General features: G+C 47.1%; 1 protein-coding gene across 2 annotated transcripts in view; it reads left to right on the top strand.

Moving 5' to 3' along the window:
* pkn1a (protein kinase N1a) overlaps window positions 1–26,430 on the top strand; it is a 137,861-nt gene that overhangs the window by 74,872 nt on the left and 36,559 nt on the right. For both annotated transcript variants that reach the window (XM_078429598.1, XM_078429599.1), the window contains 4 exons: window positions 4,399–4,542; window positions 7,772–7,847; window positions 11,126–11,291; window positions 18,254–18,365. In XM_078429598.1, coding sequence (XP_078285724.1) covers window positions 4,399–4,542; window positions 7,772–7,847; window positions 11,126–11,291; window positions 18,254–18,365 — 498 coding nt within the window. The remainder of the gene's footprint in view (window positions 1–4,398; window positions 4,543–7,771; window positions 7,848–11,125; window positions 11,292–18,253; window positions 18,366–26,430) is intronic.

The following is a 26,430-nucleotide window of genomic DNA, read 5'->3' as shown; positions in this document are numbered from 1 at the left end:
CTGCCTTGCCTTACTCACCAGTGCGGCAATGTGTGTTGTCCACGTCAGATCCTCTGTGATGTGGACTCCCAGGTATTTAAAGCTGCTCACCCTATCCACAGTAATCCCATTTAACTCCAGTGCCGTGTACGTTCACATACAGTGCAGAAACAGGCCCTTTGGCCCACCGAGTGTGCGTCGACCAGCGATCACCTTGACCACCAGCACCATCCTACACACGAGGGGAAATTCTACAATGACCTAATCCAATTAACCTACAAACCTGTACGTCATTGAAAAGTGTGAGGAAACCGGAGCACCCGGAGGAAACCCACGCGGTCACAGGGAGAACGTACAAACTCTGTACAGACAACACCCTTGGTTAGGGATGAACCTGGGTCTCTGGTGCCGCATGGCGGCAACTCCACCGCTGCCCCACTGTGTCGCCCATCGTGGAAGGACCTTTAAGCAGTCTGATGACGGAGAGAGAGAAGCTGTTGCTGAGTCTGGTGACGTCCGCGTTCCAGCTTCAAACTGTGGTTGCAATGTGCCCATTCATGAGTGAACGAGGGAATCCAGAATCAGGACTCAATCCATCCTCATCCAACGAAGGAATCCAGAATCAATCCCAGAACAAGGTCAATTAGTCAATGAGTTTGCTAAGTGCAGAGATGGATAGATTTCTGGACATTCTATCGGATTTACGATTAGTAAGTTTGCAGAAGGTGGTGTTTCTGAACTAAGGGTAGTCGTAGACTGTAGACAATATTGATCGATTGGTATATTGGACAGAGCAATGGCAGGTGGAATTTCAACCTGATATTTGTAATATCACGTGCATGAGGAGGACTAATGAGCATTATATACCCAGTAAATGGGAGGGCCCTGGAGAATATTGGGAACAACGTGACCTTGGTGAACAGGTCTAACAACATAAAACATAGAACAGGCCCTTTGGCTGCCCATGATGTGGAATTAAACTATTCCTGAAGGTTGACACAAAATGCTGGAGTAACTCAGCGTAGGAAAATAACTGCAGATGCTGGTACAAATCGAAGGTATCACAAAATGCTGGAGTAACTCAGCAGGTCAGGCAGCATTTAGGAGAGAGGGAATGGGTGACGTTTTGGGTCGAGACCCTTCTTCAGACTGACCTGCACAAACTATTCCTGCACATGGTCTATATCCATCCACCCTCTGCCTGTGATGGACACAAAAAGCTGGACCAACTCAGCGGGTCAGGCAGCATCTCTGGAGAAAAGGAATAGGTGACGTTTCGGGTCAAGGTCCTTCAGACTCATCAATCTCGAGCTGAAACTTCACTTATTCCTCTGCTCCAGAGATGCTGTCTGACACGTTGAGTTACTCCAGCATTTTGTGTCTATCTTCGGTGTAAACCAGCATTTGCAGTTCCTCCTTACACATCCCCTGCCTGTTCATGTGTCTGTCCAAATGACTCTTAAATGTTACATTCCTATCTGCTTCCACCACCTCCCTGGCCGCGTCTTCCAGACTCCATCACACTGTGCAAAACATTTTAAATATTTGCCTCGTAGATCTCCTTTAAAGTCTCCACCTTTCATCTTAAAGCTATGCATTGATAATTCCAACCCAGGGAAAAAGACTGATTATCTGCACTGTCTATCTGCCACACCTAATTTTATATTCTTCTATCAGGTCACCCATCAGCTTCTGCGCCTTCGAGAAAACAATCTAACTTTGTGCAACTTCTCCTAATTATGGAGTCATAGAGTGATACAGTGTGGAAACAGGCCCTTCAGCCCAACTTGCCAACAATGTCCCAGCTACACTTGCCCACCTGCCTGCGCTTGGTCCAAACCTGTCCTATCCATATCATATCATATCATATCTATACAGCCGGAAACAGGCCTTTTCGGCCCTCCAAGTCCGTGCCGCCCAGCGATCCCCGTACATTAACACTATCCTACACCCACTAGGGACAATTTTTATTTTATTTTATTTTTTTATTTTTTTTACATTTACCCAGCCAATTAACCTACATACCTGTACGTCTTTGGAGTGTGGGAGGAAACCGAAGATCTCGGAGAAAACCCACGCAGGTCACGGGGAGAACGTACAAACTCCTTACAGTGCAGCACCCGTAGTCAGGATCGAACCTGAGTCTCCGGCGCTGCATTCGCTGTAAAGCAGCAACTCTACCGCTGCGCTACCGTGCCGCCCAATGTACCTGTCCAACTGTTTCTTAAACGATGGGATAGTCCCAGCCTCAATTACCTCCTCTGGCAGCTTGTTCCATACACCCACCACCCTCTGTGTGGAAAAAGTTACCCCTCGGATTCCTATTAAATCTTTTGCCCTTCACCTTAAACCTATGTCCTCTGGTCCTTGATTCACCTACTCTGGGCAAGAGACTCTGTACATCTACCCGATCTATTCCTCTCACGATTAATGAATACTCTCCAATCGAGGCAACTTCCTGGTGAAGAAAGCCTTCCCAACCTTCCTGTTGTGTGGCCACCAGAATGGCTACAGCTACAACAGGAGTTCCTGACAAAGTCAAAGCCCCAACAAATGAAGGCAAACATACTGTATGCCTTCTTTACCACCCCACCACTTTCAGGAAGCTATGACTACCACCATCCTGGGATGACTGAATGTGAGCACCAATGTTGCCAAAGCTTACGTTTGACCTCCCGAAATGAAACACTTCATGTGCTCAAATTAAATTCCATCTGCCGTTTCTCTGCTCAACCTCCCAACTGATTTACATGCTGTGCACTTGTTCCGATGAAAATAAACTTGACTTCACTTTGCTCATGTGTCTCATTTCTTGTGCCCCGTGGTGGTTTTAACGCCTTGTGTGTAAGCCTTTGTTCTCCCCATTGCCTTCATGACATATCTTGTGACGTGACTCTCACTTATTTAGTCCCTTTTTACCCTTTTCTCCCAACTCTCAAAGTTCTCATAGACTATGTGTGTTTCTATCTTCATTGCTATATTTCAACAGCCTGTCCTAAACTATTGAATTTCCACCCTTCCTCCCATATCCCTCCCTCTTGGTTTAGTTTGGAGATACAGCGCGGAAACAGGCCCTTTCGGCCCACCGGGTCCGCGCCGACCAGCGATCCCCGCACATTAACACTATCCTATACCCACTAGGGACATTTTTTACATTTACCAAGCCAATTATACAAATCTACATTGATTTCACATCTATTCCTCTTTCCTTAGTCCCCATTCCACCTTTTGTCCCCATTTTGTCCCCATTCCACCTCTTTCCTTTTGTCCCCATTCCACCTCTATCCTTTGTCACCATCACCCCCATCACCTATATCAATTGCCAGGCTTTGCCCAAAGCTTCATGTCTCTTTTCCAGCTTTCTCTCCCCTCCTCCCTCAGTCTGAACAAGGGTCTGTCTATTCCCTCCACAGATGCTGCCTGACCTGCTGAATTCCTCCAGCAGTTTGTTTTTTATTCAAGATTCCAGCAACTGCAGTTTCTTATCTCTTGGTCAAGCATCCTGTCAGGCTGTGATTCATCGTGTTTTCAGTGCAAGCTATATATTTAAAAGGGTGCCCAATATAAATCACAGGTTTATAGAATTAAACAATGGAGACTTTATACATGTATCAAACTTCGCAATCATTCTAATAGATAATAAGAATATTAGAGGCTGGTGCTTATGGTCAGTATGTTTCCATGCCTTACCTTCTCAGTAACCCACATCCAAGAACTATACCTAACATTAACCTGAAGGCAGAAGGCAGTGGAGGCCAAGTCTCTGAATGCATTCAAGAGAGAGCTAGATAGAGCTCTTAAGGATAGCGGAGTCAGGGGGTATGGGGAGAAGGCTGGAATGGGGTACTGATTGAGAATGATCAGCCATGAATACATTGAATGGTGGTGCTGGCTCGAGGGGCTGAATGGTTTCCTCCTGCACCTATTGTCTATTGTCTTATGCATGAGGAGTGTATACTTTTGTTTGGAAAGCCTATTATGCTGTTAAGTTTAGTTTAGTTTAATTTTGTTTAGAGATACAGTGCGGAAACAGGCCCTTCAGCCCACTGAGTCCACGCCGACCAGTGATCCCCGCACATTAACACTATGCTACGCACACTAAGGACAATTTTACACTTATACCAATACAATTAACCTACAAACCTGTACGTCTTTGAAATGAGGGAGGAAATCGAAGATCTCGGAGAAAACCCATGGGTAGAACGTACAAACTCCGTACAGGCAGCACCCGTAGTCGGGATCGAACCCAGGTCTCTGGCGCTGCAAGCACTGTAAGGCTGCAACTCTACCGCTGCGCCACCGTGCTGCCCTAAGTGAGAAGTCTTTTTGATTTTCTTGCCGTCAGTATGTTTCCGTGGAAATGGGTCGGACTCCATTGACAACTGGAGGTATTAATTGTAATAACCTTTTGCTTTGCAGTCTCGGGAATTGGAGATCAGTGTTTATTGGCGGGATTGGCGTTCACTCTGTGCATTAAAGTACCTCAAGCTGGAGGATTTCCTGGACAATCAGCGGCATGAAATCCACTTGGATCTGGAGCCTCAGGGGGTGCTACTGACCGAGGTATGTCCGAGCAGCAGTCCCATCACTTTCAGGAACTCGGTGAATGAGCGAAGGAGTCTATGGACTCGGTCTGCAGGAAGGGTGGAGGGGGAGGGGAAGGAGTAAGGGAGATGGGAAGGAGTAAGGGAGATGGGGTAGGGAAGGCAGAAGCGGCGTGAGCACAAATGGCATTTAGATTAGTTTACAATACAATACAATACAATTCAATATATCTTTATTGTCATTGTACAGGGGGGTACAACGAGATTGGGAATGCACCTCCCATACGATGCAATAAACTAATTAGCTAGTCAGTATCCATTTAAACAACCCAATGAAACAAATTAGAACAGTTTTAAAACAGAGTAAAGTGCAAGTAGATCTGTGCCGGTTCACTGTGCGATGTGACCATCCGGCTCAGCAGGACCGGTTCATGGCAGCTATGGCCCTGGGGATGAAGCTGTTCCTGAGTCTGGAGGTGCGGGCGTAGAAGGCCTTGTATCGTCTGCCCGATGGTAGAAGTTCAAACAGACTGTTGCAGGGGTGTGAAGAGTCTTTGTGGATGCTGGTGGCTTTTCTGAGGCATCGCGTGTTGTAGATGCCCTCCAAGGCTGGTAGCTGTGTTCCGATGGTCCTCTGAGCTCTATGGACTACCCGCTGAAGAGCTCTCCTCTCTGCCTCCGTGCAGCTGAGATACCACACAGGGATGCCATGTGTTAGGATGCTCTCTGGTGCAGCGGTAGAATGTCGTCAGCAGCTGTTGGGGTAGACCAGACTTCTTCAGTGTTCTTAGGTAGAACAGTGGTTGCTGTGCCTTCTTGACCAGCGCAGCAGTGTTATTGGACCAAGTTAGGTCCTCCGAAATGTGAGTGCCCAGAAACTTGAAGCTGGACACTCTCTCCACACTGGCCCTGTTGATAAAGATCGGGGCGTATTCCCCGTTGTGTGACCTACGGAAGTTGATGATCAGCTCCTTGGTCTTGGCGGTATTTAGGGACAGGTTGTTATCAGAGCACCAGTCCGCCTAGTTTAGAGATGCAGCTTGGAAACAGGCCCTTCGGTCTACCGTGTCCACGCCGATCAGCCACCACCCATACACTAGCACTATCCTACACACTAGGGTCAATTTACAATTTTTACCAAGGCCAAATTAACGTACAGACCTGTACGTCTTTGGAGTGTGGAAGGAAACCAGAGGAACCGGAGCAAACCCAGGTGGTCACTGGGCAGTGGCATTGGCATCTGGGCACAATAGGTGCAGGAGTAGGCCATTCGGCCCTTTCAGCCAGCACCACCATTCAATGTGATCATGGCTGATCATTTTTAATCACTACCCCGTTCCTGCCTTCTCCCCATACCCCCTGACTCCGCTATTCTCCACCTGAAACATCAACCATCCCTCTGCCTCCACAGATGCTGCTCGACTGACTTCCTCCAGTGGCTTTTACTTTTGCTCCAGATTTTAACACTAAATAAATTTTCTAAAGACATTGCCAACTTTTTTTAAAAAGTGAAAATCATTACTTCAAGCACGAATAATTCAAAAATGTAATTTTGCTTAGTATAACCTATCAATTTTACAGTGGTTAAAAACCGCTGCTAAAATGAATGGGGATGTGAAACTGAGCTGGGCCTAACAGATTCTGTTAGTAATCTTTTAGCAAATTAGGGAGTTTTGCAATTAGAAACTTGTGTGCTATAATATTGAACTTGCTGGCAAGATATCACAGAGATTGGGGCAAAATCACTGAAAGTGTGCCCTTTAATTAAAGGAGAGTGGTCCACTTTCACATGGTAATGTTATACTAAATGGAAGACAGACACAAAATGCTGGAGTAAATCTTTGGGACAGGCAGCAATCTGGATAGAAGGAATGGATGAAGTTTCGGGTCGAGACCTTTCTTCTGGATAGAAGGAATGGATGAAGTTTCGGGTCGAGGCCCTTCTTCAAACCTGGTCTTCAGGTCGCGACCCAAAACGTCACCCATTCCTTCTATCCATAGATCTGCCTGTCCCGCTGAGTTACTCCAGCATTTTGTGTCTACCCTCAGTGTACTCAATTACTTATACTAAATGGAGAAAGGTAAGCACCATGACTTCAATGGGTATCACTAAATGCTGGAGTAACTCGGCAGGTCAGGCAGCATCTAGGAGAGAAGGAATGGGCGACGTTTCGGTCGACATGACTTCACTGGAGATACAAGGAACTGCAGATGCTGGTTTACAAAAAAACCGAAATGCAGCCAAAAGTTGAGAAGCAGCCCCTTTAGAGATTCCAACAGGGGTAGCAACCTCTCGCTCACCATGTACACATGGTAGAAACGAGGAACTGCTGGTTAATACACAAAAAAACACAAAGTACTGGAGTAATTCAGCGTGTCAGGCAGCATCTCTGGAGAGCTAAAATAGGTGACATTTTCAATCGGGACCCTTCTTCAGACTCAAATTCATCTGCGTTCAGATTTTAGGATTTCCTTGGCATCCCTGAAGTGTTTGATCGGGAACACAGTCTTGTCCAGTGGTAATGCGTAAATGAATTATCAGGGGGTATGGGGAGAAGGCAGGAACGGGGTACTGATTGAGAATGGTCAGCCATGATCACATTGAATGGTGGTGCTGGCTCGAAGGGCCGAATGGCCTCCTCCTGCACCTATTGTCTATTGAATGAGGGTTAAGTAGGGAGACGCGTGTATGTGGGATTGGAAGTGTGACCCCAGAGTTGAGCAGTAACCAGCTCCAGTGCCCAACTGATTGCAAGATTGATTCTTTACTTTAGACTTGATAGACACAGCTTGGAAACGGGCCCTCCGCCCACCGAGTCCATGCCGACCATCAATCGCACTATCCTACCCACTAGGGTCTAATCACAATTTTACCGAAGCCGATTAACTTATAAACCTGTGCGTCTTTGGAGTGTGGGAGGAAACCGGAACACCCAGAGAAAACCCACACGGTCACAGGGAGGACGTGAAAACTCCACACAAACACCACCCATAGTCAGGATCGTACCTGGGTCCCTGGCGCTGTAAAGCAGCAACTCTACCACTGTGTGGGAAAGAAAACTGCAGATGCTGGCTTGAATCGAAGGTAGACACAAAATGCTGGAGTAACTCAGCGGGTCAGGCAGCATCTCTGGAGAGAAGGAATGGATTCTTCAGTCTCAAATGTGTGATGTTTCAGGTCGAGACTCTGTGCTGCCCTCCTGTACTAGAACTGCTTCTACACTCTGCTATCAATTGTTATTTGGCAGGTCACTTTCTACAATCCAGTGATTGAAAGAATCACCAAACTGCGTCGACAGAAGAAGATCTTCTCCAAGCAGAAAGGTAAAGCAAATTTGTCTCAGTGTCAGTCTCATCAGGCTGTTCCTCTGCTGATTGTGTGTAGGAAAGAACTGCAGATGCTGGTTTAAATCGAAGGGAGACACAAAATGCTGGAGTAACTCAGCGGGTCAGGCAACATCTCGGGAGAGAAGGAATGGTTGACGTTTTGGGTCGAGACCCTTCTTCAGACTGATGTCAGGGGAGGGGGCGGGTCCCGCCCCCTCCCCTGACATCAGTCTGAAGAAGGGTCTCACCCCGAAACGTCACCCGTTTCTTCTCTCCCGAGATGCTGCCTGACCCGCTGAGTTACTCCAGCATTTTGTGTCTACCTCTGCTGATTTTATTGCATTCGAAGGTCGATTTTTCATGCCATTAACAATGTCCAAATTAAAATGTTCTGAACAGGGTTAATTTAAAAATCATTCATCTTTTTAATGCTACATTTAATTTGGAAGAGAAAAATAATTCGACCCATCACGTCTACTTCACCAGTCAGTCATGGCTGATCACGGCATGATTTCCTTCATAACCCGATTCCCCTGCCTTCTCCCCATAATGCCTACCTTAATAATCAAGAACTTATCAATCTCTACCTGACAAATATCCATTGGCCTCCACAGCCAAAATATAATGTACTCATTTTATATATTTTATAGATCCTTTGATTCAGAGATACAGCGTGGAAACAGGACCTTCGACCCACCGGGTCCGCGCCGCCCAGCGATCCCCGCACACTAACACTATCCTTCACACGCTAGGGACAATTTTTACATTTGCCCAGCCAATTAACCTACATACCTGTACGTCTTTGGAGTGTGGGAGGAAACCGAAGATCTCGGAGAAAACCCACGCAGGTCACGGGGAGAACGTACAAACTCCGTACAGATGGCGCCCGTAGTCAGGATCGAACCTGATTCTCCAGCGTTGCATTCGCTGTAAGGCAGCAACTCTACCGCTGCGCCACCGTGCCGCCCGCTATGACCACTCTCTAAAACTCAATATGTGCCTTGAACTCCTTTTGTATAATTAAAATGCTGTCGACCCAGAGCTTTATATAACGTATCTACAATTCGTTTGTCCTCCTGTCTTCTCGAGGCAAAGAGCATTCCATTAGGTTTCCACCGGTACTAATCAAGAATCTATCTATCTCTGCCGTAACTATATCCATTGACGGCCTCCACAGCCTTCTGCAGCAAAGAATTCCACAAAATCACCACCATCTGACTGAAGAAATTCTTCCTCATCTCCTTCCTAAAAGGCGTCCTTTAATTCTGAGACTATGACCTAGTCCTAGACTCTCACACTAGTGGAAACGTCCTCTCCACATCCACTCTATCTAAGCCTTTCACTATTCTCTACGTTTCAATGAGGTCCCCCTTCGTTCTTCTAAACTCGAGCGAGTACAGGCCCAGTGCTGACAAACGCTCATCATATGTTAACCTTCTCATTCCCGGGATCATTCTTGTAAACCTCCTCTGGACCCGCTCCAGAGCCAGCACATCCTTAGAAACATAGAAAAAATAGGCGCAAGAGTAGGCCATTCGGCCCTTTGAGCCAGCACCGCCATTTAATATGATCATGGCTGATCATCTAAAATCAGTACCCCTTTCCTCCTTTTTTCCCATATCCTTCCTCAGATATGGTGCCCAAAATTACTCTCAATATTCTAAATGTGGCCTGACCAACACCTTAGAGCCTCAGTATTACATCCCTGTTTTTGTATACAAGACTTCTCGAAATAAATGCTGGCATTGCGTTTGCTTTCCTCACTACCGATTCAGATTTACTTTTCAAATGTGACCTGACCACCGCCTCAGAGTCTCAGTATTACATCCCTGTTTTTGTATACAAGCCCCTTCAAAATAAATGCTGGCATTGCGTTTGCTTTCTTTACTACCGATTCAGATTAACCTTTTGGGAATCCTGCACCAGCACTCCCAAGTCCCTTTGCTCCTCCGATTTCTGGATTCTCTCCCCATTTAGAAAATAATCTATGCCTTTTTTCCTACTACCAAAATGCATGACTCCACACTTTGCTACATTATATTCCATCTGCCACTTCCCTGCCCACTCTCCCAACCTGTCCAAATCCTTCTGCAGAGTCCTTGCTTTCTCTACACTACCTGCCCCTCCACCTATTTTTGTGTCATCCACAAACTTGGCCACAAAGCCTTCAATTCTCGCTATTGAGGGCGTGCAGCGTAGGTTTACTAGGTTAATTCCCGGAATGGCGGGACTGTCATATGTTGAAAGACTGGAGCGGCTAGGCTTGTATACACTGGAATTTAGAAGGATGAGAGGGGATCTTATCGAAACATATAAGATTATTAAGGGGTTCGACATGTTAGAGGCAGGAAACATGTTCCCAACGTTGGGGGAGTCCAGAACCAGGGGCCATAGTTTAAGAATAAGGGGTAGGCTATTTAGAACGGAGATGAGGAAAATCTTTTTCAGTCAGAGAGTTGTAAATCTGTGGAATTCTCTGCCTCAGAAGGCAGTGAAAGCCAATTCTCTGAATGCATTCAAGAGAGAGTTAGATAGAGCTCTTAAGGATAGCGGAGTCAGGGGGTGTGGGGAGAGGGCAGGAACGGGGTACTGATTGAGAATGATCAGCCATGATCACATTGAATGGTGGTGCTGGCTCGAAGGGCCGAATGGCCTCCTCCTGCACCTATTGTCTATTGTCTATAATCCCCTCATCCAAATGATTAATATACAACGTGAAGAGCAGCGGCCCCAGCACCGAGCCCTGTGGAACTCCGCTAGTCACTGGCAGCCAACCAGAAAAACCCCCTTTATTGCCACTCTTTGTCTTCTGCCATTCAGTGAACCTGCTCTCCGTGCTAGTATCTGCCCTTTGATACCATGTGCTCTCATCTTCCTTAGCCGCCTCCCATGTGGCACCTTATCAAAGGCTTTCTGAAAATCCAGGTAAACTACATCTACTGCCTCTCCTTTGTCTGTCCTGCTTTTTACTTCAAAGAAATCCAGCAAATTCGTCAGACAAGACCTCCCCTTCACAAAGCCATGCTGACTTCGGCTTATTTTATCGTGAATGCCGAAGTACTCCGTAACCGTATCTTTTAAAATGGACTCTAAAATGTTACCAACCACCCAAGTCAGACTAACCGGCCTAAAGTTCCCACTATTCTGCTTTGCTCCCTCCGAACATGAGACTGGTGGGTATATTTTGGAGTGAAATCCATTCGTGCCGAACTGTTTGTCCTCGAAAATGTACCTGCCCTTCAATTCCACTAACTCTCTGCCTGATTGTGTTCTAGGGAAGACTTTTCTTCGAGCTCCGCAGATGAATATCAACATTGCCACTTGGGGTCGATTGTTGAGGAAGGCATTTCCCACAGTTAACTCCACCGGGACATACAGTCCCTCGTCTTACATGTCTGCTGTCTCTGAGGGTAGGCAGCCACTCTCCAACAACATTACAGGGTAAGATTGTAACCGCGTAGGTGGGCACTGTGCTGAGTTTCCCACCGTAATGTACGGGTAGAGTATTTAAATAATTTGAATGGTTTTCTGCTTCAGTCCAATTCGTTACTTACTTGGCCCACCGAGTCCAAGCTGACCAGCAATCACCCCATACACTCACACTGTCCTACACACAAGGGACGATTTACAATTTTTACCAAAGACAATTCACCTACAAACCTGTACGTCTTTGGAGTGTGGGAGGAAACCGGAGCACCCGGAGAAAACCCACGCGGTCTCAGGGAGAACGTACAAACTCCGTCAGGCAGAACAGTGGCGCAGCGGTAGAGTTGCTGCCTTAAAGCGCCTGATATACGGGTTCGATCCTGACTACAGGCGCTGTCTGTATGGAGTTTGTATGTTCTTCCTGTGACCGCGTGGGTTTTCTCCGGTTTCCTCCCACATTCCAAAGACGTAAAGGTTTGTAGGTTAATTGGCTTCTGTAAAATTACAAATTGTTCCCTAGTCTGTGGTCCATGATGATTTTTTGGGGCTAGCTGATTTTGAGTGTCCTGTATTCTCTGTTGACAGTACTTTTGTGAAGTCCAAGCTGGGATTTGCTCTGCTCCAGAGCTCATGCTCTTGTGGTTGATGCTGCTCCCAGCACTTTGTTTGGATTTGTTGCCCATTTGGCCTCTTGCAGGTAAAATCTGCAATGTATCTGCAGGAGGAACCTAGCAGCCAAGAGAGAAGGCAGTTGAGTAGGATCCTTACAATGAATTTTTTTGCTGTGTCAGTACGGACACTCTCTGCAATTACTGCAGTGGCTTTGTCTCCTATCTTGAGGATAGCGGAGTCAGGGGGTATGGGGAGAAGGCAGGAACAGGGTACTGATTGAGAATGATCAGCCATGATCACATTGAATGGCGGTGCTGGATCGAAGGGCCGAATGGCCTCCTCCTGCACCTATTGTCTATTGAAGGCCACGATTAATAAGGTGTCTGAGATCCCTTGGGATGTCGTCATCTTCCCTCAAGAGGGAGATGATTTCATGAATTTAGTTGAGTTTAATTTAGAGATACAGCGCGGAAACAGGCCCTTTCGGCCCACCGGGTCCGCGCCGAATAACGATTCCCGCATACTAACACTATCCTACACACACTAAGGACAATTTACATTTATACCAAGCCAATTAACCTACAAACCTGTACGTCTTTGGAGTGTGGGAGGAAACCGAAGATCTCGGAGAAAACCCATGCAGGTCACGGGGAGAACGTACAAACTCCACACAGACAGCACCCGTAGTCGGGATGGAACCCGGGTCTCCGGCGCTGCGTTCCCTGTAAGGCAGCAACTCTACCGCTGCGCCACCGTGACCGCCCAGAGAGGTAATTCATGTCAGAATTACCTCTCTGCCATATTTTAGTATTCAGCAGAGATTTTATCTCCTCCAGAAGTGATGGTTAATTTCAGTTGACAGCTTTTTCAAACTATTTGCAAACTGGTATAGCATCAAGGTTGTGGCAGATACTTGCATCACAAAGTCTTGGTTGAGATGTTTAGAAAGGAACTGCAGATGCGGCTTTACATCAAAGATAGACACAAAATGGGCGGCATGGTGGCGCAGCGGTAGAGTTGCTGCCTTACAGCGAATGCAGCGCCGGAGACTCGGGTTCGATCCTGACTACGGGCGCCGTCTGTACGGAGTTTGTACGTTCTCCCTGTGACCTGCGTTGGTTTTCTCAGAGATCTTCGGTTTCCTCCCACACTCCAAAGACGTACAGGTTTGTAGGTTAATTGGCTTGGTAAATGTAAAAATTGTCCCTAGTGTGTGTAGGATAGTGTTCATGTGCGGGGATCGCTGGGCTCGGTGGGCCGAAGGGCCTGTTTCCGCGCTGTATCTCTAAAAAAAATTTTTTTTAAATGCTGGAGTAATTGAGCAGGTCAGGCAGCATCTCTGGAGAGAAGGAAAAAGTGGAAAAGGTGACGTTTCGTGTCGGAATGAAGAAGGGTCTGAAGAAGGGTTCCGACCCGAAACGTCACCTACCTCTCTCCCGCGATGCTGCTAGACCTGCTGCGTTACTCCAGCATTTTGTGTTTATCTTTGGTTGAGATGTGGACTGTTTCGCTGTCCTTTCTCTGTCCTCCCCATTACAGAACTCTTCCCCTGCCTCCCCCAATTCTCAATTTGCTCAGAATCTGTTCACCTTCAACAACTAAGGCGCCACAGTGGCACAGCTGGTAGACCTGCTACCTCACAGCGCCAGAGACCCGGGTTCGCTGCTGACCTCACATCCTGTTTGTGTGGAGTGACCGCAGAGAAACATAGAAACATAGAAAATAGGTGCAGGAGTAGGCCATTCGGTCCTTCTAGCCTGCACCGCCATTCAATACGATCATGGCTGATCATCCAACTCAGTATCCCGTACCTGCCTTCTCTCCATACCCCCTGATCCCATTAGCCACAAGGGCCACATCTAACTCCCTCTTAAATATAGCCAATGAACTGGCCTCAACTACCTTCTGTGGCAGATAATTCACCACTCTCTGTGTGAAACAAAACTTTCTCATCTCGGTCCTAAAAGACTTCCCCCTTATCCTTAAACTGTGACCCCTTGTTCTGGACTTCCCCAACATTGGGAACAATCTTCCTGCCTCTAGCCTGTCCAACCCCTTAAGAATTTTGTAAGTTTCTATAAGATCCCCCCTCAATCTTCTAAATTCCAGCGAGTACAAGCCGAGTCTATCCAGTCTTTCTTCATATGAAAGTCCTGCCATCCCAGGAATCAATCTGGTGAACCTTCTCTGTACTCCCTCTATGGCAAGAATGTCTTTCCTCAGATTAGGAGACCAAAACTGTACGAGTGGATAACATGGATTTAGTGAGAACGGGTGATCACCGGTCGGCATGGACTCGGTCACCGGTCGGCATGGACCTGTTTCCATGCTGTATCTCTAAACTGAACTGAACCAATTTTCCAGTTTTGATGAAAGATCCAGTGATATATATTTAACATGCTGCCCTAGTCTTTCCAGCGTTTTAAGTTTCTTTAAAATTACTTTCCCTTCATTAATTACGTGGATATTATTCTTAATTATCCTCAAGGTCTAGTTGTTTTTCTCAATTTTGTTCAATTTTGAGCAGGTGACAATAGCAGCAGAAGATAACAATTAGCTGCTGAACCCATGTCAACCCCTCTTCCTCTCTATTCAAATGTTTGTACATTGTCATTCAGATAAGAGCTCCGGGCTAATTTGTTGAGGAAATGAGAACCTAATTTCCACTTCTACAACAGCAAATCATTGTTTGAAAACTTAACAGTTTATGTAAAAGTCACAGAAATGCTGCGTGATTGGGATGAAGGCAATCTATCTCCTTGTTTTTTCCGTCATTTTCCACTGTTCCTTTCCTCTTCTCTACAGAATGAAACAATGTTCATAACACAGTGTTGGCAATACTACACCTCGAATAGTGTGTAGTTTTAGGTTCCTTTCCTGAATAAAAGTTATTCTCACTGTACAGGGAGTTCGATGAACATTCACTAATTTGGCAGAGGGTAGTATTCCCAGGAGCTTTGAAGAGCACAAGGCGATGTCATTAAAATGTACACAGTTCTTGAAGAACTCAACAAGGCGCCTCAACCAGGGTTTTCCTGGTTGCCAAATCTAAAACCAGTGCTCATAGGTCCAGCTTAAGAGAGAGGCTATGCAGTCATAGAGCACAGACACAGGTCCTTTGGTCCAATTCATCCATGCTGAACAAGATGTCCTATATAAGCTAGTCTCATTTACCCACATTTGACCCCTAACCCTCTTAGCCTTTCCTATCCATGTTTGTCCAAATGACAGCTGAGGAAATTCAGTGTCCCTGAGGATCCTTCAGTGCTTCTACTCTGGGGCTGCAGAGAGCATCCTGTCCGGCAACATCACAGTCTGGTTTGGGAACAGCTCTGCCCAGGACAGGAAGGCCCTGCAGAGAGTAGTGCGTTCGGCAGAACGCACCATGGGAACTACACTCACCCCCCTGCAGGACCTATACATCAGGAGGTGCAGATCCAGAGCCAGCAAGATTAAGAGGGACCCCTACCACCCCAGCAACGGACTTCCAGCTGCTACGGTCAGGCAAACGCCTCCGCTGTCACACTGTGAAAACAGAGAGGATGAGACGGAGTTTCTTCCCACAGGCCATCAGGACTGTTAACTTTTATAACTCCAGGGACTAAATTTTCTTTCTTTTCAGTATTAATTTTAATTTTTATGCTGTAATTGTAACTTTTTTTGCACAATTTGCAGGCATTGCCACTTTCATTTCACTGCACATCGTGTGTGTGTGTATGTGACAAATAAACTTGACTTGACTTCAAATGTTGTTATGGTACTTGCCTCAACTACTTCCTCTGGCAGATTATTCCACGTACCTCTGAATGAAACAATTACCCCCTCCCACTCGGGTTCATTTAAAACATTTCCTCTTTCACCTTAAACCTACGCTCTTTAGATCTTGATTCCCCAACCCTGGGAAAAAGACTATGCATTCACTCGGTCTATTCCCAATGAAGGCAAACGCTTTCTTCACCACCTTGTCCACCTGATCGTTTTCAGGGATCATTGCAGCTACACTCCCAGATCTCTCTGTTCTGCAACACTCTCCAGGGCTCCACCATTTACTGTCTAAGTCCTGCAATGGTTTAACACATCAAAGCACAACACCTCACACTTGTCAGAGTTAAATTATCTGTGGAATTCTCTGCCTCAGAAGGCAGTGGAGGCCAATTCTCTGGAAAAAACGGAGAGGATGAGACGGAGTTTCTTCCCACAGGCCATCAGGACTGTTAACTTTTATAACTCCAGGGACTAAATGTTGTCTTCTCTGTATTAATTGTATTAACTTTATTTATATGCTGTAACTGTAATTCTTTTTTGTGCACAATCCGCAGGCGTTGCCACTTTCATTTCACTGCACATCGTGTATGTGCATGTGACAAATAAACTTGACTTGACTTGACATGCTTTCAAGAGAGAGTTAGATAGAGCTCTGAAAAATAGCAGAGTCAAGGGATATGGGGAGAAGGCAGGAACGGGTTACTGATTGTGGATGATCAGCCATGATCACAGTGAATGGCGGTGCTGGCTTGAAGGGCCGAATGGCCGCCTCCTGCACCTATTGTCTTTTGTCTAAATTCCATTTTTTGTTTCTTCGCTCGCCTTCCCAACTGATCTAGCTCCTATTATAAACTTGGATATCCTTCCTCACCATCCACTGTACCTTCTGCAAATTTACCAACAATGTTAACTGAGTTGTCATCCAAATTGTTCATGTTGATAGCAAGCAACAGGGCATTAGGAGGGAGCGGAATATTCAGTTGCAAGGGCTGGGGGAAGGGTCACACTTAGGGGGAAGACTTGGATGAACTAACTGAAAATTGACACTTGATCAATGATTTGTAAGTAAGTTTGGAAAGGTTATCATGCTCAGGGGCTTATGAAATGGGATGCCTTCTAAGAATAGAATCCATAATAGTTTTTAAATGATGGCACAACTGTGCCACCAGCAGTGCTGCTGCCACACAGTTCCAGTGAACCAGGTTCAATCCTGACCACTGGTGCCGTTTATGTGCAGATTGCACATTCTCCTTGAATTTGCCTGTCGTTTTTGATAGTCATCTTTACTATGTACGATACCACCCACTTTAATGCCGTCTGCAAACCTACTAATCTAGCTTTGCACATTCTCATCCAAATCATTGATAGAAGCTACAAACAGCAACATTCAGGAAACGGGGCTTCCCCTCTTCCATTATAGATGAGGCTCTCACTAGGGTCTCTTCTACATCCCGCAGCTCCGCTCTTGCTCCCCCTCCCCCCATTCGTAACAAGGACAGAATCCCCCTCGTTCTCACCTTCCACCCCACCAGCCAGCGTATCCAACAAATCATCCGCCAACATTTCCGTCACCTACAACGGGACCCCACCACTGGCCACATCATCCCATCCCCTCCCCTTTCTGCGTTCCGCAGAGACCGTTCCCTCCGTAACTCCCTGGTCCACTCGTCCCTTCCTACCCAAACCACCCCATCCCCAGGCACTTTCCCCTGCAACCGCAGGAGATGCAACACCAGTCCCTCTACCTCCTCCTTCAACTCCATCCAAGGACCCAAACAGTCTTTCCAGGTGAGACAGAGGTTCACCTGCACCTCCTCCAACCTCATCTATTGCATCCGCTGCTCTAGATGTCAACTTCTTTACATCGGCGAAACCAAACGCAGGCTCAGCGATCGTTTCGCTCAACACCTTCGCTCAGTCCGCCTTAACCAACCTGATCTCCCGGTGCCTAAGCACTTCAACTCCCCCTCCCACTCCCAGTCTGACCTTTCTGTCATGGGCCTCCTCCAGTGCCATAGTGAGGCCCACCGGAAATTGGAGGAACAGCACCTCATATTTCGCCTGGGCAGCTTGCAGCCCAGCGGTATGAACATTGACTTCTCCAACTTCAGATAGCTCCTCTGTCCCTCTCTTCCCCTCCACCTCCCCAGATCTCCCTCTATCTTCCTGTCTCCACCTATATCCTTCCTTTGTCCCGCCCCCCTGACATCAGTCTGAAGAAGGGTCTCGACCCGAAACGTCACCCATTACTTCTCTCCTGAGATGCTGCCTGACCTGCTGAGTTACTCCAGCACTTTGTGAATAAATACCTTCGATTTGTACCAGCATCTGCAGTTATTTTCTTACACCAATCAGTGAGGCATACTAGAGCTGGGCACATTGCTGTTTGTGGATGATATCAGCGATGCAGATGCAGATTTTTTTTATTTTATATGATGTGGGAATATTTTTAAAGGAACAGTGAGCAAGAATGCAGGACTGTGACTGACTCCGGTGTCAAGCTGATTCTGTGCTCAGAGTTAATGATTTGGAGAATATGAATGAAATCCGTCCCGGCTGATTACATCACTACATTAATGACGGAACTTCTCTTGTTTCAGGGACCTGTCGTTTGAGAAGTTGACATTAGATTTGGCAGATGAACTTTCAAGTACGCCCCGAAGAGCTTCTTTGGAGTCGAGGAGCAGCGACAATGGTGAAAAACCAATGCAGGTTGGAAACCTTTCTGTAGGAAACAAAACTGCAGATGCTGGTTAAAATCGAAGGTCGGCACAAAATGCTGGAGTAACTCAGCGGGACAGGCAGCATCTCGGGAGAGAAGGAATGGGTGACGTTTCTGTGTCTGAAGAAGGGTCTCGACCCGAAACGTCACCCATTCCTTCTCTCCTGAGATGCTGCCTGACCCGCTGCGTTACTCCAGCATTTTGTGTCTACCTTGGAAACCTTTCTGTTTGAATTGATTGAAAGACACAGCATGGAAACGGGGCCCTTCAGCACACCGAGTCCATGCCGACCATCAATCACCGGGTCACACTCGTTCTGTGTTATCCCACAGCCACATAAAATAAAATTTAACATAAACATCCACCACAGCGGATTCCCCATTCCTCACTGTGATGGAAGGTAATAAAGTCCAATCATCCTTCTCTTTGTTCACCCGCGGTCGGGGCTGTTGAACCGTCTGCAGTCGCCGAGGATCAAACCCAGGTCTGTGGCGCTGTAAGGCAGTAGCGCTACCGCTACGCCACCTTCTGCTGCAGAGGCCCTGAGCTCTGTACTTTCCTCAAACATTTCCTCACTTTTTGTGAAGAAGTTTATGGAGATGTGGAAAAAATAGGATTAGTGTCGGATTGGTGATCAACACAGGCCGAAGAACCTGTTTCCATGCTGTGTTAGCAATGCTAGATAATTTTCCATGCACTTAATTGTCTGACTTAAAATTTCCTTGAAGACGTTTGAACTGTTGGTTCCTGAGATTATTCAAGATCTATTGACCAGGACCAGAGCCATTTTACCATGAGATCAGGCTCTTCGCTTTACACACAGTATTAGTTCCATCAGTGAAAGACTCAATCTCCCTCTGATCTAGGGTTGCCAACTGTCCCGTATTAGCCGGGACATCCCGTATAAATCCCGGCTAAATTGGTTTGTCCCATGCGGGACCACCCTTGTCCCGTATTAGGCCCGGGGGGGGGGGGGGGGGTGCGCTGTAGGCCCGGTGGGGGGGGGGGTGCGCTGTAGGCCCGGACAGTGTAAGCCCGGAGGCCGCTGTACGTCCCAACAGTGTAGGCCCAGGTGCCGCCTAACGGAGGTTGCATAGCAACCCTCCTCCCGGCCCGGGCGGCCGCCATTGGTGGAGCGGGAGCGCGTGGCCGCTGGCTGGATGAGGTCACGCGGGGCAGTGACGTCACCTTGTCCCTTATTTGGGAGTGAGATAGTTGGCAACCCTACTCTGATCTCATGCTTTCAAACCGAAACTCGTACTCATGTTACCTTATCATGGTGGCCTGATTTACCTTGACTATTTTTTCCAAACTTCACCACGCTGCTGTGGACCTAGTGCAGGTCAATGGGATCTGTATAAATGAGTGCAACAGTTAGAGCAGATGTGGGGGGGTTGAGACCAGTTTCTCCAAATGACAACACCGTGACGCTATCCTACTTTAAAGTGGTCCCCTTGAAAGGCTCCTGTCTGCCCAAGGTCAGCTTAGAGCCACATTGCTTTATAGAGAGCTATTGAAAAAAGAAATCTGGTTGAAATGCGGTAATGGGAAATGTGAATGCAATACTCGTGTTTTTTTCTTAATATCTTCTATTCTTCAATGCAGTCTGTCATATTGCAGTGTTACAGGCATCTTCAGGTATGGCCCCACTGTTCCACATGCATGGACAACATACTCTAGCCCCACCCTTCTTAGGGCAAGGCTAGACAAGCTAATCCCCTCAATCCTGCACAGCTTCTGTTTTGGTCTGTGTTAGCTGCCTACAAAAAGTAGTTCTGGTGTGGGTGCATTGTTCTTTCATACTTGTGCCTCCTTCTTACTATGTTGGGCTATTGATGTGTGCTTCTCAAGGTATCTATTTTCAAATCCTGCCTATCTAGTTATTTTTCTTTTACATTTTTAGTCTAGTGATGTTTATCTTTCAATCTTTGGTTAATGATGCTTCTATGTGCACATGGCGGTCTATCCTGTGAACAGGTCGTTCTGTTCCTCCTTGCACAGTAGTCAGGACCCACAGACTCATCAAATGAGGAAGGATCGGAAAGACTGGGCTTGTATTCACTGGAGTTCACTGGAGTTTAGAAGGATGAGAGGGGATCTCATAGAAACGTATAAAATGATGAAAGGACTGGACAAGCCAGATGCAGGAAAAATGTTCCCAATGTTGGGGGAGTCCAGAACCAGGGGCCACACAGTCTAAGAATAAAGGGGAGGCTGTCCATTTAAAACTGAGGTGAGAAAAAACTTTTTCACCCAGAGAGTTGTGAATTTGTGGAATTCTCTGCCACAGAAGGCAGTGGAGGCCAATTCACTGGATGAATTTAAAAGAGAGTTAGATAGAGCTCTATGAGCTAGTGGAATCAAGGGATATGGGGAGAAAACAGGCACAGGTTACTGATTGTGGATGATCAGCCATGATCACAATGAATTGGCGGTGCTGGCTCGAAGGGCCAAATGGCCTCCTCCTGCACCTATTTTCTATGTTTCTATCCTGTGCCTCTGCTGGACTATCTGCTCTCAGCAGTACCTAGTTTAATTTAGACATACAGAGCGGAAACATGACCTTCGGCCCACCAAGTCCTTGTCGACCATTGATCCCCATACACTAACACTATCCTACACTACACACCAGGGGCAATTTACAATTTTCATCCACCCAAATTAACCCACAAACCTGTACGTCTTTGGAATGTGGGGGGAAACCGGGACACCCGGAGAAAACCCACACAGTCACCGTGTTGGTCGTTGTCCCCCCCGGAGACTGATTGCTCCTCCATGGATTGCTCTGCCTTCTCAAGGACTGTCGGATAGTGACGTTTCGGATCGGGACCTTTCTTCAGACTCTCGTAAGCCACGAGGCACAAGATGGAGGCGTGGGCTAGGGCTGAGGGAACGCACAAGACTGTGGTGGCGAGACCGGGTTGAAACATGGTCTTCGAGCCGGAGAGCAGAGGGTATCACAGAGGGGGAGCAGTGAGAGAGGGTCTTGCAGAGCTCCTGTCAGGGAGAGGAGGAGAACCTCTTCAAAGTAGGCTTACCTTGAGACGTCACAGTGGAGCAGACAATGTAGAAACAAGGAACTGCCGACACAAAGGTAGGCACAAAATGCAGGAGTAACTCCGTGAGTCAGGCAGCAACCATGGAAAAAATGGAGAGGTGACGTTTCGGGTTTGGACCTTCTTCAGACTGAAGAAGGGTCCCGACCCAAAACCGTTTTGTCCGGAGACGCTGCCTGACCCATTGAGTTACTCCTGCAATTTGTGTCTAAGTTAGGAAACATCAGTCTGTTTCCCAGTTGGAAGAATCTGAAACTAAAGGGAGCGGTTTAAAGTGCGAAGGGGCAGGTTTTTCAGAAAGAGGATGGTTGGTATATGGAATGAGCCGCCAGAGGAGAGAGTAGAATGAGGGTCAATTCACAATGTTTAAAAGGTACTGGGATAGGAAAGGAGATGACCACCAGGTTAATACAGGCAAATGAGATTAGCACCACAGTTAGTATGGAGGAGGTGGATCGGTTTCTGTGCAGTCATTCTCTGACTCTGTTGACTGTGCTTGTTGAAATATTCTCAGCCGAGCAGAGTCAGACTGACTGCTCCAACGTTTATACTGCTGAATTAAAGTCAAATAATTTGTCTGTCAAATGTTCCCAATAATATGTTGATTGCTTCTTTAGGGACCTCTTCTGTTCTCGGTTAGACTGCTGTAAAGATTGTGCTGCACTTATTCTGAACGCTTCCCTTTGGACTTGTAATGTGACAGCTGACAGACTGATTAGTCCTCTGTTGATTGTATTAGTTAGGGTTCCCAACTGTCCAGTATTAGCTGGGACATCCCGTATTTTGGGCTAAATTTGTTTGCCCCGTACGGGACCGCCCTTGTCCCGTATTAGGCTCGGGGGGACGGTGTAGGCCCAGACACTGTAGGTCCGGACAGTGTAGGCTAACGGAGTGTGTTCGGGGAGCGGGTCCGAGTGTGTTCACCTAACGCGTAGCAACCCGCCTCCCGGCCCGGGCGGCCGCCATTGGCGGACTGGGAGCACGTGGCCGCTGGCTGGATGAGATCACGTGGGGCGCAGGGCGGTGATGTCACATTTTGTCCCTTATTTGGGAGTGAGAAAGTTGGCAACCCTAGTATTAGTTGACACTCAGATTCCTAATTCGTGGACAATCCTTGATTTCACACTGATTTGTCCTGTGCTAGTTGACAGACTGATCATTTCCCTGTCAGTTGTGACTGCATCCTACCTCCTTACACCTCCCTGGATTGTGCTTGATGTCAGACTAATTGCCACATCATCAACTGCAGTTGCTGACGAATTGACTATTTTTACGATATGTTTCCTGTTGACTGATTTGACTCACACGTTAATTCTTCCTTTGATGTTACTGATTCCTCACCCAGAAACTGTCTGTGTCAAGAGACCGATTGAACCAGCTTAATACAAAGTGCTGGAATAACTCAGCTGGTCAGGCAGCATCTCTGGCATTCCCTCTCTCCATCCCTCCCCCATCCCAAGCATCTCTGGAGAGAAGGAATCGGTGGGTGACGTTTCAGGTCGAGTCACCTTTCCCTCAGCGAACAATGATCCATTCTACATTTTTCTTGAACTTTCTCCGCTTTGGTCTCTCGTTTTCACACCTTGCCCTTCCATATCTCAATGTCTCCCTCTCCACTGACTCTCTGTCTGAAGAAGGGTCTCGACCCGAAACGTCACCCAGTCCTTCTCTCCACGGATGCTGCCTGTCCCGCTGAGTTACTCCAACATTTTGTGCCTATCTTCAGTGTAAACCAGCATCTGCAGTTCCTTCCTACACATCTCTGGAGTCCAGAACCAGGGGCCACAGTCTAAGAATAAAGGGGAGGCCATTTAAAACTGAGATGAGAAAAAACTTTTTCACCCAGAGAGTTGTGAATTTGTGGAATTCTCTGCCACAGAGGGCAGTGGAGGCCAATTCACTGGATGAATTTAAGAGAGAGTTAGATAGAGCTCTAGGGGCTAGTGGGATCAAAGGATATGGGGAGAAGGCAGGCACGGGTTACTGATTGTGGATGGTCAGCCAAGATCTCAATGAATGGCAGTGCTGGCTCGAAAGGCCGAATGGCCTCCTCCTGCACCTATTTTCTATGTTTCTAACATGGATAGGCGACTTTTCGGGTCGGGACAGGATCCTTCCTCAGACTGATCGTAGCGGGGGGGGAGGGAGAAAGCTGAAAAATGGTGGGAGCTGGGTTCCATTGCTCCAGTATAAACATCTCTGCCGTGAGAGAGATTGCCACACTGACAGCTGTTCTCACAGATAGACTGACTGCTCTTCCACTGATTGTGCCCATTGACACAGTCATTTTCCTTTTGATTGTGCCCGCTGTCAGACAACTTGCTCTCTGTTCACCACGTCTCATTTATTGTTGGCGCCTGTTGTCAGACCTGCAGCTGCCTATCGATTATGCCCATTATGTCTGCTGTCAGGTTACTTGTGCCTTTCCCATGTGTGACAGACTATTGCTGCTGACAATCCATCAGCTGTACCTGATGTTGGACAAACTGCTGCTCACCGATGGTCTTGTTGACTGCTGCTTCATTGATTATGCCCAACTTTCTTTTGGATACAATGTGCCGGAGTAACTCAGCAGGTTAAGCAGCATCTCTGGAGGACACAGATATCCATGTTCTCCAGAGATCCCCCCTACCTTTAGACTTTAGAGATACAGAGTGGAAACAGGCCCTTCGGCCTGCCAACTTTGCACCGACCAGTGATCACCCGATACACTAATACTATCCTACACACAAGGGACAATTTGACCAAAAGCAATTACCCTGCAAACCTTAGGTAGACAAAAAATGCTGGAGTAACTCAACGGGTCAGGCAGCATCTCGGGAGAGAAGGAATGGGTGACATTTCGGGTCGAGACCCTTCTTCAGACTGAAGAAGGGTCTCGACCCGAAACGTCACCCATTCCTTCTCTCCTGAGATGCTGCCTGACCTGCTGAGTTACTCCAGCATTTTGTGAAATGTAGACAATTAGGAGTACTTTGAATTCGATTTCTGACAGACTGGTATAAAGATCTGAGAATTGGTGTAACATGTTCAAATTTCCAACAGAAATTCCCTTTCTGGCGTGTTCCCTATCGAACCAACTCCTTTCCTCAGTGTGCCCTGTGCTATTTCTGTCCATCTTTGGGACTGTGCTTGGTGGGAGGCGTCGAGGCCTTAGCTTGTTCGGCAGCTGACTGCTGTTCCAGTACATCATTTTACTTGTTCTTTCTTGGCTTGCTGGCATGGCTGGTGAAGCCAGCATTTATCTCTCATCTGTTATTACTCTTGTGAATGTGTAGCTGAGCCACCCTCTGGTGAAAGGCCTGCCAGGGGGGTGTTTTTAACGAGGTCAAGTCAAGTCAAGTTTATTTGTCACATACACATACATGATGTGCAGTTAAATGAAAGTGGCAACGCCTGCGGATTGTGCAAAAAAATATATAAATTAAATTACAATTACAGCATATAAATTAAAGTTAATACAGAAAAGAAAATTTAGTCCCTGTAGTTATAGTAGTTAACAGTTCTGATGGCCTGTGGGAAGAAACTCCGTTTCATCCTCTCTGTTTTCACAGCGTGACAGCGGAGGCGTTTGCCTGACCGTAGCAGCTGGAATAGTCCGTTGCTGGGGTGGTAGGGGTCCCCCATAATCTTGCTTGCTCTGGATCTACACCTCCTGATGTATAGGTCCTGCAGGGGGGCGAGTGTAGTTCCCATGAGGCGTTCTGCCGAACGCACTACTCTCTACAGGACCTTCCTGTCCTGGGCAGAGCTGTTCCCAAACCAGACTGTAATGTTGCCGGACAGGATGCTCGCTACAGTCCCAGAGTAGAAGCACTGAAGGATCCTCAGAGACGTGATTGCAATGTTGTGCGGCTGGGGGAACAGCTGCAGATTATGGTGATCCCCGCGCCTGCTGCTCTTGTTAGTGGTGGAGTACGTGGGTTCGGGAGGTGCTGAGTAAATGCACTGTGTTTTGTTGATGGTGTTCACTGCAGCCTCTGTGTGTGGGCGGTGAAGGGAATGCATCGGCTATGGATGGACCATCGATCAATGGGGTTTCTTGTTCCTGACTCACATCAAGCTATTTGCTCTCAGCCAGGCAAATAGAGAATATTCCATAGTGGGAACAAGAAGGCGCATATATGCCGGTTTACACCAAAGGCACAAAAGTTTCGTTTTAGTTTAGAGATACAGCGCGGAAACAGGCCCTTTCGGCCCACCGGGTCCGCGCCGACCAGAGATCCCCGCACATTAACGCTATCCTACACCCACTAGGGACAATTTTTACATTTACCAAGTGAATTAACCTACATACCCGTACATCTTTGGAGTGTAGGAGGAAACCGAAAATCTCGGAGAAAACCCACGCAGGTCATGGGGAGAACGTACAAACTCCATACAGTCGGAGTCAGTGCTGGAGTAACTAGGCAGATCAAGCAGCATTCGTGGAGAACATGTCATAGAGTCCTACAGTGTGGAAACAGGCCCTTTGGCCCAACCAACCCACACCCATGCCCCATCTCACTAGTCCCCTCTGCCCATGCTTGGCAGATAACATTCGCAACCTATCCAATCGACGTTCCTGTCCAAATTGTCCCTTAGTACCTGCCGCAAATATCTCCACTGGCAGTTCGTTCCATATACCCACCAACCTTTGTATAAAAAAAACATGGATAGGGTCCCGACCCAAAACCTATCCATGTTATCCAGAGATGCTGCCTGAGTTACTCCAGCACTCTCTGCCTTTTAGTGAATATTCCATGGCGTTCCTGGCTCTGTAGATGATTAGATGGGCCCCTGGGGTGTGACTAAGTACCTGCTGCTCGTACCTGGTATCAGTGCTCTCGTAGTCACTGTTTAAGTGGCTGATGCAATCACGTGGTAAAGAGATAAGACTATTATCAGCTTCCCCTATTTTCTTAGCTGTTCATAGCTGTGGTGCTTAGATTTCTTTCCACTCTTGTGATGCATCCCTGGGAAATCTATTCTTAGAAGCAAAATATTTGAGAACGCGTA

This window comes from Rhinoraja longicauda, chromosome 37 (genome assembly GCF_053455715.1).
Source record: "Rhinoraja longicauda isolate Sanriku21f chromosome 37, sRhiLon1.1, whole genome shotgun sequence".
Classification (NCBI taxonomy): Eukaryota; Metazoa; Chordata; class Chondrichthyes; order Rajiformes; family Arhynchobatidae; genus Rhinoraja; species Rhinoraja longicauda.
This window is presented reverse-complemented; position numbering and strand designations above follow the sequence as displayed.